Raw genomic sequence first — 16924 nt, 5'->3', positions numbered from 1 at the left:
ACACTCAATGCCCCAGACCTCATTCCTGAATGAGCCACTTTCCTGAATCCTTATGAAATGCCCAACGGCCTGGGTTTGTACAACTTGCAAAAAAGCAAACCTGGGTCAATGTTAGCCAAGCTTGCTGTGTTCTGTGAATGCTTCTGCTGGATCCTCAACTCACCCAGTTACACAGTCATGTGAACGCAGGCAGCCTCAGCCTCCAGTCAAAAAGGGCAGCTGTTTCCCTTCCTCCCCACTCTCTCTCCCCACTCCCCAACGAACATCCAGAACTTGAGCAATAACTAATTCCAACCCCGAAACGCGCTCCACGATCACAGCGCACGACCGTCTGACAGCTCACGGGTCCTTCTGGCTCTTTCGGCACCAGTGGTAACATGGGGAGATGGCACCCCGATGTGTTTTTGATTTCTCTCCCCGGAGACCTACATTTGTGACTGTTTCATCACTTCCTTCCCCCACCTCATTTTTTTAAAAAATTGGTTTTCTTTTCTCATTCTTTAAAAAAAATATTATGTACTATATTTTTAGTCTTAAACACAATATATTATATATAAATATATATATTTAATTTTTATATATATAAAGATAAATGTAAAAAAAAAGAAGTAAAAAGTGTCCTCGCCTTTATTTTGATACGGGCTGAGTGGTGCAAAGTTTGGAGCCGACGCCGACAGAGAAGAGAGCCGAGGGATGGGCCCAGAGGTGCCGCTTCTGAGAGCCCACGTGGAAGCATTTACGGTAAGTGCCACCAAGATGCTTGCATGGGCTTTTAAAAAGCCACGCAGCGTCCAGAGGTGCTGCCTGCAGCCTCCCCTCCCCACTCCCACGCACGCACACTTGCCCTGGTGTGGGAAGACCATCCGGGACCCAGGCAGGCATCTGCCAGGGAAGCCGAGGACGGTGCAGGTTGCCCCAAATGGAGGAGGAACTCTGCACGCGTCTGGAAGTACTCTTGTCTTGTGTCTCTTCCTGCTGTTTCTGGGCTGAAGGCTGGCTTCTCTCTGCTCAGATATTAGGCCCAGTGATTCTGCCAAAATTGACGCCAGCAGCAGGCAGGAAAACAGATGGTTTTTGGAACAGGGTGTCCTGCAAAGGTCTGCATTCCTTCCCCCTCCCCTTTCATCCTGGACTTGCTGGCTGTGGCTGATGAGAATGTAAAGCCCAAAGGCCGCAAGGCACAGGAAACTAAGTTGCCCATTTGCCACCTTGGCCCGTTGGAAGAGAGGGGGAGAGAAGAGCAGCCCACCGACCAGGCACACAACGGTAATTTGTGGTTTTGCAAGGCTGATAATCAGCAATACTGTAGCCACTGCAGGTAGGGCCCAGTCTAACCTCCCTCCACATTGGCAGTGGCGATAAAGGGCAATTTGATTTTCTTTCCAGTAAAGCAACTAAAGGTGCACATGGGACCCGCAGGGAAGCAGGGCCTCCGTTGGCGCTGGGCTTCCTCTCAGCAGCCTTTCCTGTCAGTGGGGCTCACCAAACATGGCAGCTTCCTGGCAGCCACCCCAGCCTCCCCCAGCAGCAGCACACAGGTCGGTGGCCAAGCCTGGGACAACACAGAGGCCGGCTGCTGCCTGCAAGTGAGTTGGCTGCAGGGCGCTCTGCTCCGTCTCTCTTTTGTACTGTCTTGTGATCTAACTGGCCGGATCAGGTGCACCAAAGGAGGGGCGGGGAGGAGCCACAAAAATGGCTCAACTCAAATTCTGAGTAACTGGCTAATTACTGTAGTTGTTATTATTATAATACAGTGAAGAATATCTCCAGATGTACATCTCTGTCAGCATTCTGGATCTCCTCCGCAGTCCATGTCCTCTTGCAGCTGGCAGCTCCCTTTGCCAGACTGTGCTCCAGTGTGGGGGCAGATCTGCAATATTACATCTTACACCAAAGCGATCCAGGCCATAAACATGCACCACATCATTTTATTAGAAGTGCAGCACTCAGCAATCCGCCACACGTCTATTTCCTCTCTCCTGCATCTGATGGCTTTGATTATTTCGCTCTGCTGTATTCTTGGAGAAGCCAGGGAGGAAGAGCAGGGTCTCTGCAATTATTTTGTGAGAGCAAGGCATGGGGATATTTAAAAGAAACACTAATAGGGAGAGAAAGGGCAAGGAGGCCTGAAGAATTTGCCCAGAGCAGAGGAGAAGACACATGGTGCGTTTGTAGGGAATGAAGCCTGCCACACAGAATTTGTGGTGGAGCCGGTTTAGGGGGTAGCAGCCACTTAGCATGTCTCCCCTTCTGGAGCGCAGCCTGAGGGCAACCCACTGGGCTGCCTGTTGGCTAAAACAATGCCGGGAGAGCCCTGGGCTCTCTTGCCCTGTTCGGGCATATGCAGTCCGTCTGCCTTCCAGTGCCAAACGTTCTGAAATGTTTCCTAGAAGCTATACATTTCTCTACCTATAGAAAAGTGCAGCATTAGGGAAGGATTCTATTTCTAGCTCCGAGAAGGTCTGTAGCTGCATTTTAGAGGTCCCTCTCATCCAACCCTGCGGGTCTCTGATATACGGAGCAAATTCCTTTCCTCTCAACTTTTTATGTTTTCCTATTGTGAGCAAATGGGTGCCTTTATCTGCTGAGCCTAGCTTTTGCTGATCAGAACAATTTTTCTAAGCAAAAAAGAATAGCCTTTTTCTCACAAACCTCAATGTCACCTATTTTTGGAGCGTGAAACACCAGCGCTGAGGGATACCGGTTTAATTAAATCACAGGAAAGCTCACATTAAGAGCTTGCCTGAAAATCTAATGCCATTAAATGCCTCTTCCCCACTCCTTGCAAAGAAGATTATCAAATGAACATTCTCTTTTCAACAGCATCCATAGATTACCACTTTATAATTCTGAATCCATATTAAGGCAACACCTTTATTAGCTCAAGTCAAGGACACCAAATTATGTACAAGCTTTGGTGCCCACCTCTCCCATGGTTCCTGGGCTCCTTCACAGTTGCTACCTGGGGCAAAATGGTTCTGCGGACATGGAGACAGGGCAGATTGCAGCAGAGAGATGAAACACACAAATGATAGTTTGTCCCTCGTTCTGGACAGTGGTCCATCTCTGGGTGATGGCTTAACTCTGGCAGTTTTGTTGTGGTTAGGGTCAGACCTTGCCACAAAATTCAGCAATTCACTCTCACACACACACACTTGAAAACAAGACTAAAGCTTCTGGTTATATTCATCCTTCCCATAAAAACACCTACTCAGAAACTGCAAGGCGTAATGGCAGCTACGATCAACCAAACAATAAATGTATCATCTGCAACATTTTTCCAAGTCAAACTAGGGTGGCTCAGCACAACAAATGAGACATTCAAGTGCACCCACCCTTAAAGAAGGACAGGCTTGGACAGAGAGGCTGTGCTCAGATTTTAGGGCTATTACCCCCAGCCCTGTCCATCCAGACTCTCACACCAAAAGAAGGAAGTCTGAAACTGGAATTGAGCTGGGCCACATTGGTCCAGGAGGATAGACCAGCTCTGTTGCAGAGCTGATGTCCAGCTAGTAATGGCAGATGTTCAGGAGCAGCCTTTGCCTCTTTTAGAAGTCAGGAAGATGCCTAGTGAGAGGCAAGCTGCCAAGAACCCTCTCTGTGCTCTCAGCCTGATGGGACTCTGTTTCCACGTCTTCCCATCCCTTGGTTGACCACTCACTGAATCTGAGTGTAGTTCTTGCTTTCTTCTCACTGTTCCTGCAGAGGCCTCAAAAATACTTTAAAAATGAAGTGTCTGGAAGGTGGAAGGCCAGGGCTGGGGGGACTTGGCTGGAGGAACGCACCAGCCCTGAGACCTGGGCACCTGAGGGAGGCTCGAGCATGGCCCTCCTCCACCGTGTCCTTGCTGAACTATCATGCCACTTGCTATCTGGGCATGAAATCTTCAGTAACAAAAAGAGTAATCTAAGGGCTTTCTCCTTAGGGATTGCAAGCAAATGTCCCTGGGGTAGAAATGGGTGGAGCACTCCAACATCAAGAAGAAAATGTTAAACCCCATTCCCAAAATTTGGAACTTGTTTATGTATGAAGTGCTTTGGCTCCACTGGACAGGAATGGAAGGGCGGGAGGGAGCTGTATTCTTGGAAAAAGGCACATGAACCACAATTTAAAGTTCGGTTCCATGAATTATGTCAGCTCAGCCTTCGAAATGGCCTTGTGTTGATGGAGGGGCAAGATTGAACAATACGATTCTCTATGGCCTAGATTTAACTTGCTGTTTTAAAATGGAGTGGAACAACTGAAATTACACTATTATATTGAACTATATAAAAAGTTTTTTTTTCTTTTTCTTTTCTCTTTTCCTTAGTTTTCAGTTTCGTTTACCTAGTTTTTGCTGCATAGTTTCATGATACAGTTTAAATGAAGTGAAATGTGGTTGTCCTGAGATTGTTACTTTTAGTAACAATGTTTGTCCTTGTGCTCATTTGTATTACAGTAGTTTAAAAATGGAATGATTTAAAGAAATGACCCAGAGATGCCTCCTCCTGTGATGCCTCCACAGTCCCTTCTCCTTGTCTTCTGGAGGGGGGCCCAGGGACACTCAGGGGCATGAGACAATGCGCCTCGTGACCCTCAGTCCTAAAGGAGGTAGAAACCGACAGGAGCTTGTATGCAGCAGTCAGTCTCCTGCATCGCAGAAGATCCCGAAGTTAAGGGCTTTGATATACCGTATAACAGAGGACTGCAGAATGAGCTCCTTTGTTCTTGGATGAGATTTCAGCTGGAGGTGAAAAAAAGTGCCTCTGAAATCCGGGGTGCTTGGGAAACAGCTAAAAGCTTCCTGTTTTTCAGGGTGTGGGATGGAGACATCTGTGTCTTAGTCTTGTTGGGTTCTTGTCCCAAATTTCTATCGAATGAATTTAATTTCTATTGGGTGAGTCTGACTTGCTGTGGCCTCTTACTTATTTAGGACTGTTAGAGGACACATTTCTCATCCTTATTTAATTATCCCTGGGTCCCCAAGGATTTCAATCGCACAAAACCAGCGGCTCCTTTTAATTAAGCAGGTGGACCCTGGAGCATGAAAGAGCTGGAATTAAAGAGGTAGAGGCAGGGCCAGAGGACGTGCCGGGGCAGAGCAAGGGAGGTAGCCATTACAGCCACTGCTGGGGCCAGAAATCTTACACTGGGAGGTCTGGGAAGGGGCAAGTGCCATCCCCTGCAAAAGAGGGACCCCTCGGGATTAGGGGGAGGGGTTCTGGGCTGGTTGTGGGAAAGGTCGCTACTGGCGCCCTTTCATCTGCCTTGTGGGCAGTTGGGTAGATCCAGAGGAGGCCTCGGCAGATCTGCATCTCCCAAGCGGGTATTCCTGGAACCTGCTTATACCCAGCAGAGCACGTGCAAGGACTGCTCTGTGCCATGCTGGGAGGTGACATGCAGTTCTCTCTTCACATTCTCCTGGACCTGAGCCTGACACTGAAATGTTAGTAAGATCTTTTTGAAATTGCCTTCAGCATCACGGCTTTCATCACCCCCATTAGTGGTCCTGAAGGTCCTGTTTCCAGGGTAGCATTTTTTAATGAATGTTGTGGATATGCCAATTTCACCTCCTCCAGCCACGTTTTCGAAAGAGCCCAGGCGGAAGGATCAGTGTTAGTGGCATCCCTGGGTTACTCTGCTGGCTTACGTCCTGCTAGCTCAAAAGCCCGTTTGCAGAAAATGCTATTCCAAGGCCCAGAATATGGTACCCTCCTGGCCGCCAGAAAGCGGCAAGTCGAGATGAGTGTCCAAGGCAGGCCTGACATCGTGTGGTGAGTCAGCCGGTGGCTGCAGGCAGGCAGGCAGTTTAGGAGGCCCTCCGAGGCTAAGCAGCAGAGGAACAAAGAGCCACCACTTGCGGGCATGGCTCTGGAGTCCTGCAGTCAAGAAAAGGAGCCCTGTGTCTGGGAAGTCACCAGGAGTCACACGCAGCTCAGAGATGCTCTGGTTGTTTACTGACTGGGGAGACTGTAAAGTCCCAGTTTGTGCGTGTGCATGTGTGTGTGTAACACTAAATGGATATGCTGGAAGAGAACCCATGCACCTGTCCAGGGCTGTGAGGGAGGAAAAGTGTCCTTTGAACCCCAAGTTGCAGGCAGTCCCCTTCCACTAAACAAATCCCTGCTTTTATTGTTAGAAAAGCAGGCTTCATCCTCAGCCTTTTCTGTTTTTTCCTGGTTTGTTCGCTAGATGGCAGGGTTGGATCTCTTGAAAGCTGCCTTTGAAAGGACACTCCAAGGCAGGCAGATCCCCAAGATCTACTGATAAGCAGGCAAAATCCAGGAGACCCCTTGACTGAACCAACAGAGACTAGGCCAAAAGTCGACAGGTTTCTGCCTGAGCAAATCCTTCCCTGCCAGGCACCTTGTGTGGCCCTCAACTACCCTGGGGCCTGGGGAGGGTGGCTGTTGTTTCTTTCTGGAGTGAGCTGACTTCCATTCCTGGAAGAGATTCTTGGAGAACAGGGGGAGAATGGGCATTGTGCTGGTAACTGCAGCTGGACCATGAAATAGCACATATCCTTGACAGGTAGATTCACCACGAGGAAAGAGGCGGGCTTCGGATGCCAGGTCTGCTGAACAGAGAAAGACCAGCCACTTCTGGACCAGCAGTGGTGGAGAATCTGGCAGCTCTTTCATTTGGTCCCTTCTGCCCTCCCCCCACCCCCACCCGCGAATTGGCAGCAGCTGGTTTGAGTAAATTCAGCCTTTGACTTAGTTCTCTCCATCAACCAACATGCTGGTCCTGCATCCCCATCTCCATTTCCTCTCAGCCAGCTGAGTCTCCATGCTGAGTGGCAGGATCATGGAGAGCTTTGGGAAGAGGCAGGGGCAGTGCCAGCCTCCACTGCATGGTTTTCCCCTCCCCTGCTCTGCCAGGGGTGGTAGAAGTCGTCCAAACGGCCAGCCCCTTCCAGAATGAGATCCAGAGCTGTCTGGGGCTGCGGGATGCCCCCCCAATTCCCACTGGCTCCTGAGAATTAAGCAGGTGTTTGCTCTTCTGTCATCGGAGACAGGATTTTCTCACGCCTGACCTCAGAGCCGATGAGCCCCCACACTGAATTGTCATCTGTGGACAGTCTCGGGGGCTGAAACCATTCACCCTCACCCTCACGGCTGGTGGGGGAAGCCACTCAATGCGGGGCTGTCTTGGAGGACCGGCTTGCTCAGAGCCTAAAATATTCCCGAGGCTTGGTTAATTGATGCTAATTAGCACCCCTGGCAGAGCAGGGGAGGGGAGAACCATGCAGTGGAGGCTGGCACTGCCCCTGCCTCTTCCCAAAGCTCTCCATGATCCTGCCACTCAGCATGGAGACTCAGCTGGCTGAGAGGAAATGGAGATGGGGATGCAGCTGACCCGAGGGAAGGATGCCCTTGGCTGGGCACTCCTGACTCTCACTGGCCTCTGAGCAGGTGAGCAGCTTGGCTCCAGGGCTCCATCTCAGAGGCGAGAAAGTTTAAATCCTGTGGGTCCTCTGCAAAGAGGGGGGAGGGTTTCTCTGCCTCGCATGCAAGGCCAGGGGAGGAAAGGATCTGACCTGGGCAAGCAGGATCCTGGGGCTGCAGCCTCCTCTCAAAAGTTGCCAACTGTTCTTGGGAATTATGGGGCGGGGGCTCCTGGGCATACCTACATGGGAGTTCACCCCCCTTGGTGGGGGCTTATTTCTGGGCCATCTTCGCCAGGAATCTGTGACTTTCCCCCAAACGGTGAGCTTATCCCAATTGTTTTCCTCCTGAATTCCTCCACTGGGTATAATTTAATTGCTGCACTGATACTTTATTTTATTCTAAAAGCCAATTATTTAAAACCAATCATTTATTCTTGCATGAACTAACTTGTGGTTGTCAAAACAAATCCCAGTTAAATGGGTGTTGAGCTCAGGGGAAAAAAAATCTGAGCAAGTCACATCTGAGATTCCTGCTGACTGAATTCCCCCAGTTCCTTTGATTCACCATCTTTCTAGTCCTCATTAACAAACTTCGGTAACAGATCTCAAGTAGCTTTCCTGGCTGGCTCTGTCCTTCCAAGAGACTTGAGCAGGATCAAACCCAAATGGTTTCCAGATCTTGCTCCATTATCAACAGCAAGATTGATGAACTCCTTCATTCTTGGTTATCTCATCTAAAGAATGACATATCAATTCATAATTCTCCCCACCTCACCTCCACTATTCTCAGCACACTTTATTTAAAGAGGCCATTTCCAGGACTTGCAATGCTAAATATAGAGAGGGAAGTATTACATCCACCATCTTTTTGTTGCTTCTAATAGAAAAATCTAAGTTTCTGAGGAAGTACCATCAAGACTCAAGAAATCAGGCAACTTTTTGTCAATGTGTAGGATATGTGACTACCACAATCCCAGTTCGCTCCATGGATCTACAGGCGCACATCTGCTCTGTCATCCTCCTTCAGAAGCCCTAGATCCAAAATTTTCAGGAGAAATGACACAGACACATTTCTTCTGCCTGGAGTGTTTTTATGGCAGACATCATCATCCCCATCATCATTTAAATTTATATACACCCCAACTCCCAGCTTTTTCCTCTCTGTGTATATTTTTATTTCAAAGCATGGGTTTCTTAATGCACTGGCCCCTAAAGGAAGGCTTGGAAAGGTATATTTTGAGCCGAAAACTCACGCAGCAAGGATGTTGGGCCTCTATTGGCATCTCCGCGTGAATGGCCCACGTTGCTCTGCAGCATCTTCCCATCTGTGAGTTGCCTACATCCAGAAACGTGGCCAGCTGATTTGAGAATCTCTCTCACTCACAGACACCCAGAAGGCCATATATTTACTTTAAACTATGCCAAACATTGTAACAGGAAGTCCTTCCCCAGAGAGCATAGGAAGAAAGCCATACAAGCACTCATTCAGCAGCCTCTCCAGATGGTTGACGAGTTTTATCTCTTAGTATTAAAAAAAAACTCCACCCAACTTTTCCCTTAGGCTTGGCCGGTGTTCACACTGTAAAAAGAAAACAGAGAGATTCATCCATCTTCTTGGATCTATGCTTGTTTACCTGACAGATCACGAGAAAACAGCCCATTTTCTTGGGACCCTCATGCTGATACAATACAGGGGTTTCTTTCTAAGCTGTCTGAGCTCCATGCAAGTGCCCTGAGGCCTTCTTAGTTTGCAAACGGCCCAGATGTACTTCCGGGGGCAGTGGGAAAAACCCAAGGCTTAGCAACCAGGCCCTTCTGCTATGACAACATCTGAAAAAAACAGAAGGAAAAACATTTATTTATTGTAGGTTTATCCCTCAGTTGCATTTGAGTAACTGTCCCAACACAAATATTCTGGAGGTGGATGCATAAAATCCGTAGCAAAATCTGTTTTCCAGACGCCAGTTTGAAGTTAGGAAAAACATCCAAACAATAAGATCTGTCTGTCAAGGATGCTTTAAAGGGGTTCCTGCCCTGAGCAGGAAGTCATTGTGGGCTCCTTCCCCTACTACATCTCTGTGACCCAACAACACACTCAAGTTTGGCACTAAAATCCACCCAGGCCAAGGAAGAGAGGCAACGTGGGCCTGTCTCCTGGAAAACCAATGAAGAGAGAGAGATAATGGCCCATTGATCTGAAAGGAAGACCAGCGTCCTTTCTCAGCTAATTACCGTAAAATGGGAAGCTGGTCTGAGTCACAGAAAATGTGGTAATGGGAGCACTGGCTTTTTTTTCTAGCTGGTCTTCCTTGTGGGGGCGGGGCCACTGTTCCAGATGGTCCCTCCAACAGGAATACAGCCTTTGCCAGTCTCTCCCCAGACACAGTGGCCGTCCAGGCCCAGAACGCTCCCCATCCCATGAACTGGGTCCTGGGCGGGTCAGCAGAGCTCCCCATCAGCATCAGACCCCAGCAAGGCAGAGAGGCATTGGGGAGCTCCTGCAGCAGAGAACTGCCAGTGAAAGCCTCCCATCACCATGGCCAGCTCAGGCCCCTCCAGGAATCTCCCTGCCAGTCTCTGAAGCCCACCCCCACCCCCCACCAAGCCACGAGGAGGCTGCAGCCCAACAGGCCTCCAGAAGGGGATAGACTGTTCCTCGGCAAAGAGGCTCAACCTGCCCTCCTGCCTGATGTTCATTTATTGCAGGCAATTCTGTGCTCCCTTTAATCCCAGGGCCCTCGCAGAAGAAGTGGCAAAAAACGAAAGAAAGTCAAAACATATAAAATGTTAAGAATGCATCTCCCCAAAGGATAAAAGCAATCTGAAGCTGCAAAACTGTCATAGGCTTAAATTTATGTTCTCCTAAGGCAGTTTACACAGATAACACCAAATACAATAAAACAGGGTTTTTTTCAGAAAACTACATTAGCATAATAGAATAATTACAATAAAAATATAAAATGCCATCCAAAGTTGGAAATATCACAGAGTTTTTCATTTTGTTTTGTAAAATGCAGAATTGCACACTGATAAAATACAAACTGGAAAAAAATGTACTCTAAAAATCTAGCCTCTTTTAAAAACACCTCTCCGCTCCAGTTTATAAATCCTCCTTGAAGTCACTGAACTCCCTTTAAGCCACTTGCCCTGTGACCCTTGGCCCTTCTGGAGCCTCAGATGAGGTCTGCCTGGAGCAGAGAAGTCCTTCCCTTGGCTACAACATTCAAGTCCCTTTTGTGTGAAAAGGCCTCTAAGCCAGCTGGTGCCCAAGTGCCTCAGGTTCAGAAATGCCCCTGTTCCTGCTTAGTCCCAGGTCTCCCAAAATAATGGACAGAAGAGGGTGCCTCAGGGCCCCTGTAAATCCAAGCCAAGCCATCTCCAAGGCCCTTGGAGAGGGCAGCAGGCTGGGCAGAAACTTGAATGATCCCAGCAGGCATCTCTCTGGGTCCTCGTCCATCTCAGAATAGCTCCGGATGAATCCCAAACCTGTCCTGGTGGGGAGGCTTTAAGCAAAGGTCCTCCTCCTCTCAGGGGATCGGCCAAAACACCAGCTCTCCCTGCCACCCTGGGGACTGGGGCACAGCCACAAACCCACGCACACGCGCACACACATCCCATTCCAAGAGAGTATCCTTCAATAAAACCCCATCAGGCCCAGGTGGGAAAACAGCTGTGACAGGACTGAGGTCTACCCAGATGTCCATTTCCTCAGACCTTCCTCTGGGAGGCCTCGGAACTTTTTCAGCTGAGTGGCTAAAATGGGGACTTTCCTTCCAACCCTCCAGAGGGGAAGCATAAGTCACCAGTCTCGGCCATGGGATGGCCTTTCTACTCTAGGAGCCGCCCGTTCCCTTTGGCTGGACCCCAGCAATCCGACGATCAATCCCAAATGATCCCCTGAGTTTATAGCAATAAGAGCAGGCAGAAGAGATTTTGCCAGACACCACCCCTGCCGGGATGCCCACACACACACCGCACCAAACTCTGAACCAGCCATCTCCTCCTTCCTTGCCGGGAGGGGCGGGGGGGGGCAGCTTGCCCAACAAAGCCTCAGCCAGAAGCGCCCCAGGGCTTCACCTCCTGCCTCCAAACGAAGCAAAAGTGGGGGGGGGGACTTTTCAGATCTCCCTCTAGGCTGGGTAAGAACTCAGGTGCGCTTGCTTTTTGGATAGGCTTGCACCAATTTTGCCATTTTTAAAATGAATGGGACAATGGTACCTTGAGATTTTAAAGAACCGAAGTGGGAGAAGGCCTGACTTTGTGCACTGAAAGGCCCGTCAAGCTAAGTGGAGAAGAGGCATTGATCAGCTCCTCTCTTGAAAAAGCAGACCTCATTGCGACCCAGGGAATTACAATTTAGAGAAGAGAAGCGTCCTAGCAAGATCTTTCAACAGGACAACATCAGCTTTGGATACAGGCAGCAGGAAGGAGGGAAGAAGAACAGAATCTACCAGAGTGGAAAAGACACTTTAAACATGAATATCAGAATTTATTTTCTTTAAACATGTTAGTAAATCTGCAAAGGGCTGTTTACTCAGGAAATCCCCAGCCATAATTCTTCTTTCTTGGACCACGGTCAGATAAAATGACTTAAAATAAACTCCCACTGTCTCCATCTAGTTTTCACCCTTTGCATTTCAGCATGAACAGAAGCAACACTGCTTCAGTCGCTAAAGACTAGCAGTTAAGTGTTGCCGAAAACATTCCACCTTTAAAAAGTACCGTCTTTCCGACCACTGACAGCTGGCCACAGCCAGGCTAGGAAGAAAAGGTCCAGAGGGGCTGCGCTGCAGAAAAGGGGCTGGGGGGTGTCCCTTCCTGTCCTGGAGCTCCGCAGAGCAGAGGCTGACTCCCCCATCAGCAGGGGCAGCGCAGGGCCCTCAAGGCGGCTGTTCGCTTCGCAGGGCTCCACAGGCTCCTGGCTGCAAAAGGGACTGGACTGAGAAGGCCCACAATCTCAGCCCCTTGATTCCACCCCCCCCCCCCACACACACACAGACACACAAGTGTGGCCTACCTCACAGGGCTGGCGTTGCGAGGCACAAGTGGAGGTGAGAGGAGCCTCGGGGCCCCCCGAGGTCTTTCGGGGGGCAGGGGCAGGGGCAGCTCAGCCCCGCCGATTAAACCTTCCCTCTGCCTGCCTGCCTGCCTGCCTTCTGCTGCGGAGGCTGCCCGCCTTTTCCTTGGGGTCTGGGTGGGCCAGGACTGCTTTGATTCTGGATGGAGAGGGCCAGCCGAACGTCCCCCCCCCCCCGGTGGCTGGTAAAAGACCGGACGATGCTGAACCCTCGGTGCTGACCCCGGGGGCGGCAGGGGGGGGGACAAAGACCGCGGGGGGAGGCAGAAGCCTCGCACAGCGCAAGGCTCGCCAACTTTCTCTTTCGAGAAGGGGCCGGCACCCACCCGCCAGCCCGGCCCCTGATCCGCCGTGGCTGCAGCCCCAAGAAGACCGCCCCACGCTTCCCCCACCACTCCCGAGGTCCTGCTGCGGGGACGGAGAACAGACCGAGGCGCCCGGGCGGGCCCGCGGGGGAAGAGGAGTAAGGAGCACGGGAGGACGAGGCGCGCTCCTGGACGGGCAGAGCCGGCCATTCTCGCGCAGGAGAAGCCAAGCCGGCCCATCCCGGAGCTTCCTGATTTTGATCCCACCCACCTCCCCACTCGCGGAGGAAGCGGATACTGGGGGAAAGCAGGACCGCCGCCGGAGAAAGAGGCGCTTTCCCCCAGAGCCCTCCCGGCGGGCCCGGCCAGATGGCGTCGAGGGGAGCCGCCCTGCGCTGCCGGAGGAAGGTGGTGGGCAGATGCTGGAGCAGCTGCGTCCTGCTGTGGGTGGGGACCCTCGCCTCTTCGCTGCTGGGTGAGTGTCTTCGGGTCCCCCGGAGGGGGGCGAGGGGCGGGCAGGGCGAAAACTCCGCGCCGCCCTCCCCGCCGGAGAAGAACCCGCTGCAAAGACGAGGCATCTCCGCGGACGCGGAGGCGTCGGAGGGTCCTGAGAAAGTGGGGGGCGGGGGAGCGGGGGAGGATGAACGGCGGGGCTTCCCTTTGAGGTGGATTCGTTAGAGGGGAAGAGGGGCACGTTTCTTTCTTTCTTTCTTTCTTTCTTTCTTTCTTTCTTTCTTTCTTTCTTTCTTTCTGGCTGCAAAAAAGTTTCCCTTCAAGAAAAGGGGTATTTCTACAAGTGGGGTTGAGTACTGTGTCACCGTACCTCTTCGTCCAGCCCCCCCAGCACACACACACACACAATCTTGCAGCCTTTGTTTCTGTTTGAAAGGCACCTTATCTGACCCGAGAGGACGCAATCCTGAAAACCAGCTGGATGTGACCCGGGGGGCCTCAGTCCTGCTTTCTGCCAGCGTCCCTTCAGACCAACTCATGTCTGCCACCGAGTGGGACTTTGCGCCCCGAGCCGGCCAGAGGGTCCTCCTCATGGAAAGCAGCGGAAGCTCCCACCGGATTCATTCAGAGCACAGGTTTGGGCGACGTATTGAAGTGATCAACATGACCTGCCTGAGGATCTGGGATCTGGAAACAGGGGACAATGGGATATTCATGGCACGGGTGAAGTTCCATGGAGGAGGTGTGAAAGATTACAGCTTCACCCTCACCGTCCATGGTAAGCTCAGCTGGAGAAGCAAGCTGGACTTGGTCGTGGGTCAGCCAAGGGAGGGCATCTGGGCATCAGCCAAGGGAGGGCATCTTTACTCCAGAGACTGGCAGCCCACTCCCTGTTTCCTGCTGGGTGGTCTCAGGTTGACTTCTACCCGCTTCCCAGGATGTCAAAGTTTGGAGCATCAACTCAAATATCCTAGCCAGATCGAAAGAGTCAGAAACTCTTCGCTTTCCATTCTTTTACTAACATGGTCCCCAAAGGGATAACAGAAAAAAGAAAAAAAGAAAAATATATGGCCTTGAAAATAGAGTTATCCTTAAAAGAGATGTTAGCCGATTAGCTGTGTTAACTGAATTCCTAGAGAAAAATACCCACCAAATGTTCTGTCACCAAAATGAATTCAATGCTTAGTATTTGAGGGCAGCTACAGAAAGTGACTTTACTGTGTCCTTGAATTTACTGATTAGGGTTTGATGGATTTGGTTGATATCCTGTCTTTCTGTCTGGCCGAGACAATCAAGACAGCACAAGAAAATTAGTTAAAATGCATGGGAAGCGGCAGAGTGCAAACACAATTAGCACACCTACATTGGTTCTACCATCCTCCTTAAGATGGTTACAATTCATAAATTTGATTGATTGATTGATTGAGAGAGAGAGAGACAAACGGCCAGGTTGTGGAAGGAATCGACGGTGTCTTGGTTCCCCCTGCAGAGCCAGTCCCGACCCCATGGGTGAACTGCAGCGTCACCTCCCGCTTCCCAGAGGGGTGCAACATGACCCTGTACTGCGAGGGCACTGGGAGCGGGGAGTTCAAGATCTCGTGGGCCAAAGGAGAGCCCCCCCAGGCCTTGGAAGAAGGGGGCTCTGACTGGTACCGGCTTTCTGGCAACGGCACAGCTCTTCAGCTGTCTTGGCATTTCGGTTCCTCCCTCTTGCCCATCACCTGCCTGGTCAGCAGTGCTGCAGAGGAGAGGGCCTCGCTGGGGGTGGCCTCCTGCTGCCACAGTCCAGGTGAGCCAGCTTCGCCTTGGCCCCTCAGGGAGGAGGCACAGCCAGCCCTGGAAGGAGGGAGGTCTAACCGGAGGTCTGTTAAACTCTGCAGAGGCAAAGGAAACAAGACCCCCACTCTGGCCTTGGTATTTGCTCGCCATCATGGTCACGACGGCTGTCCTTTTGGGGTCACTGTGGATCTGGACAGAAAGGAGGAGAAGGACCCCCCGCAGAGGTAGGAGCCCACTGGTAGGGGCCGAAGGAAAGCTCTGCCAGGCCCCCTTGCTTCCCCAGAGAGGTGGAACTCCAACTTCCATCCTCCCCAGCCACTGGGAGTTGTGGGCTAACGCATCCCTGTGGCCCAGGGCTGGGGGAGGCGGATGCACCTGAAGTTTTCTCCTTGCATCTTCCTTCTCTTAATCCTTGGCTCTCCTAGTTCATCACTGCCAGCACCTTTGATTTCTTTGTTTCAAAATGATTGAGCTGTTTCAAACATATCACAACAAAACCTTCCCTGAGCAACTTTCCAAACATTTAATAACAGGCTGGAAAACTAGATACATCTGCTACAAATGCAAGCAGGAGAGATTAAATGAGCTGGAAAGCTTCATGGTGTTGAAAAGGTTGTGGCCCCAGGTAAAGAGAAAGGCCTTTCTTTCTGCTCCCGAGGGAGGCCCAATACAGTAAGCCCTCTTGCACTCTGCAGGCCCACCCAAGACCGAGCAGCCTTGCAAGACCACATATGCTGAGCTGAGATCAAAAGCCAGGCCCCCAGGGAGCGGATGCGGCCAGGTGAGTTTGCTGTGCCAGACCGGGGCAACGTCGGCTTTGATGCTTCACAGCTGAAGCCAGATTGAACTGGCCTCTTATTTTGTTTGTTTGTTTGTTTTCTATAGCCGCCCATCTCAACAAGTGACTCTTTCATCTCCTAAAGGGAAATCAAACCCTAAGGAGTTAAATAAGAGTGACATGATCAAAACATGTACTTTACCCTCCCCACCTCCAAACCCCAAATCTCTGAGAATGGGGCAGGATGGCTGGAAAAAATCTGCATGCGAGAAATGTGTGTTAAAATACAGAAGAAAGCCCCAACTGCAGGGTTCAAAGTACACCCCTGCATCGTCACACACCGCCCCCCCCACAAGGCTTTATCAAACAGTCAGGTTTGCCATGCCCTGCAGGGAGGGAGCGTTTCCATTGGGGAAGGCCAGCTGTTCTCTAAAACAAACCCAGCTGCTCAGCAGCCTCCGAGCTGTAAACTATTTTTTACCCTGGTGGTGGCATCAGGTCATTGGGCCAGCCCTGAGGAAGTGTTTGCAGAGGAACAGCTGACAGGTACCTGCTTCCCCTCCTCCTCCTGCCCGCTCTGGAGGCTGCCCGGATGTGGCCCTCCTTTGGCCAAAGCAGAGGCAGAGAGATGGGTTGGTCCCCCTGTGCCGCCCCTCCTAATCCCTGTGGGTCCCATAAAAGCCAGCACCAACACCTCCAAGCCAGGCGTAATCTCCGGGGACCCTTCCGAGCAGCTTTCTTGGGCCGCTATGGAATGCTGGCCGCCGTTTTCTCCTGGTGGCTGGTCAGAGGATGGCAAAGTCCCCCTCTTCCCTGGCCCCGTCCTGTTCTTGCACAAACCCACCATCTTGTTTGAGGCCTGAGTGGAAACGCGCCCAGGTGCTTTCAAAGGGGGCCATTCTGGAGACGCTCTCCGGGGCTCTCGAGCGGAGGGGCTCTGTGGAGGGGCCATCTACAGGGGGGCTTCTCTTCTGTTTTTCCCTGCAGCCCAGCGATCCCCCCTCTGAACTGAGACTGAAAACTCAAACTGTCTATGCCGTTCTTGATAGCAAGTCCCACTTTGCGATGAAGGCAGCTGAAGGAAGCAGGGCTGCGGCCGGTACGGAGCAGGCTTAGCTCTGTAACACACCCACGGCAGAGAGTCCCCCAGGCCTCTGCCTCTC

The 16924-nt window shown here is 51.2% G+C and overlaps 1 protein-coding gene across 1 annotated transcript; it reads left to right on the top strand.

Moving 5' to 3' along the window:
• Positions 1 to 13037: 13037 nt before the first annotated feature.
• LOC134506474 (uncharacterized) lies at positions 13038 to 15739 on the top strand. The gene is made up of 5 exons (XM_063316690.1): positions 13038 to 13226; positions 13641 to 13982; positions 14694 to 14993; positions 15085 to 15207; positions 15517 to 15739. The coding sequence occupies exons 1-5, from the start codon at positions 13121 to 13123 to the stop codon at positions 15657 to 15659; spliced, it is 1014 nt and encodes a 337-aa protein (XP_063172760.1). The 5' UTR covers positions 13038 to 13120; the 3' UTR covers positions 15660 to 15739.
• The last annotated feature ends 1185 nt before the right edge of the window (positions 15740 to 16924 follow it).

Source organism: Candoia aspera, chromosome 17 (genome assembly GCF_035149785.1).
Source record: "Candoia aspera isolate rCanAsp1 chromosome 17, rCanAsp1.hap2, whole genome shotgun sequence".
Lineage (NCBI taxonomy): Eukaryota > Metazoa > Chordata > Lepidosauria > Squamata > Boidae > Candoia > Candoia aspera.
The sequence above is the reverse complement of the archived record's forward strand: the minus strand, read 5'-3'. Positions and strand labels throughout refer to the sequence as shown.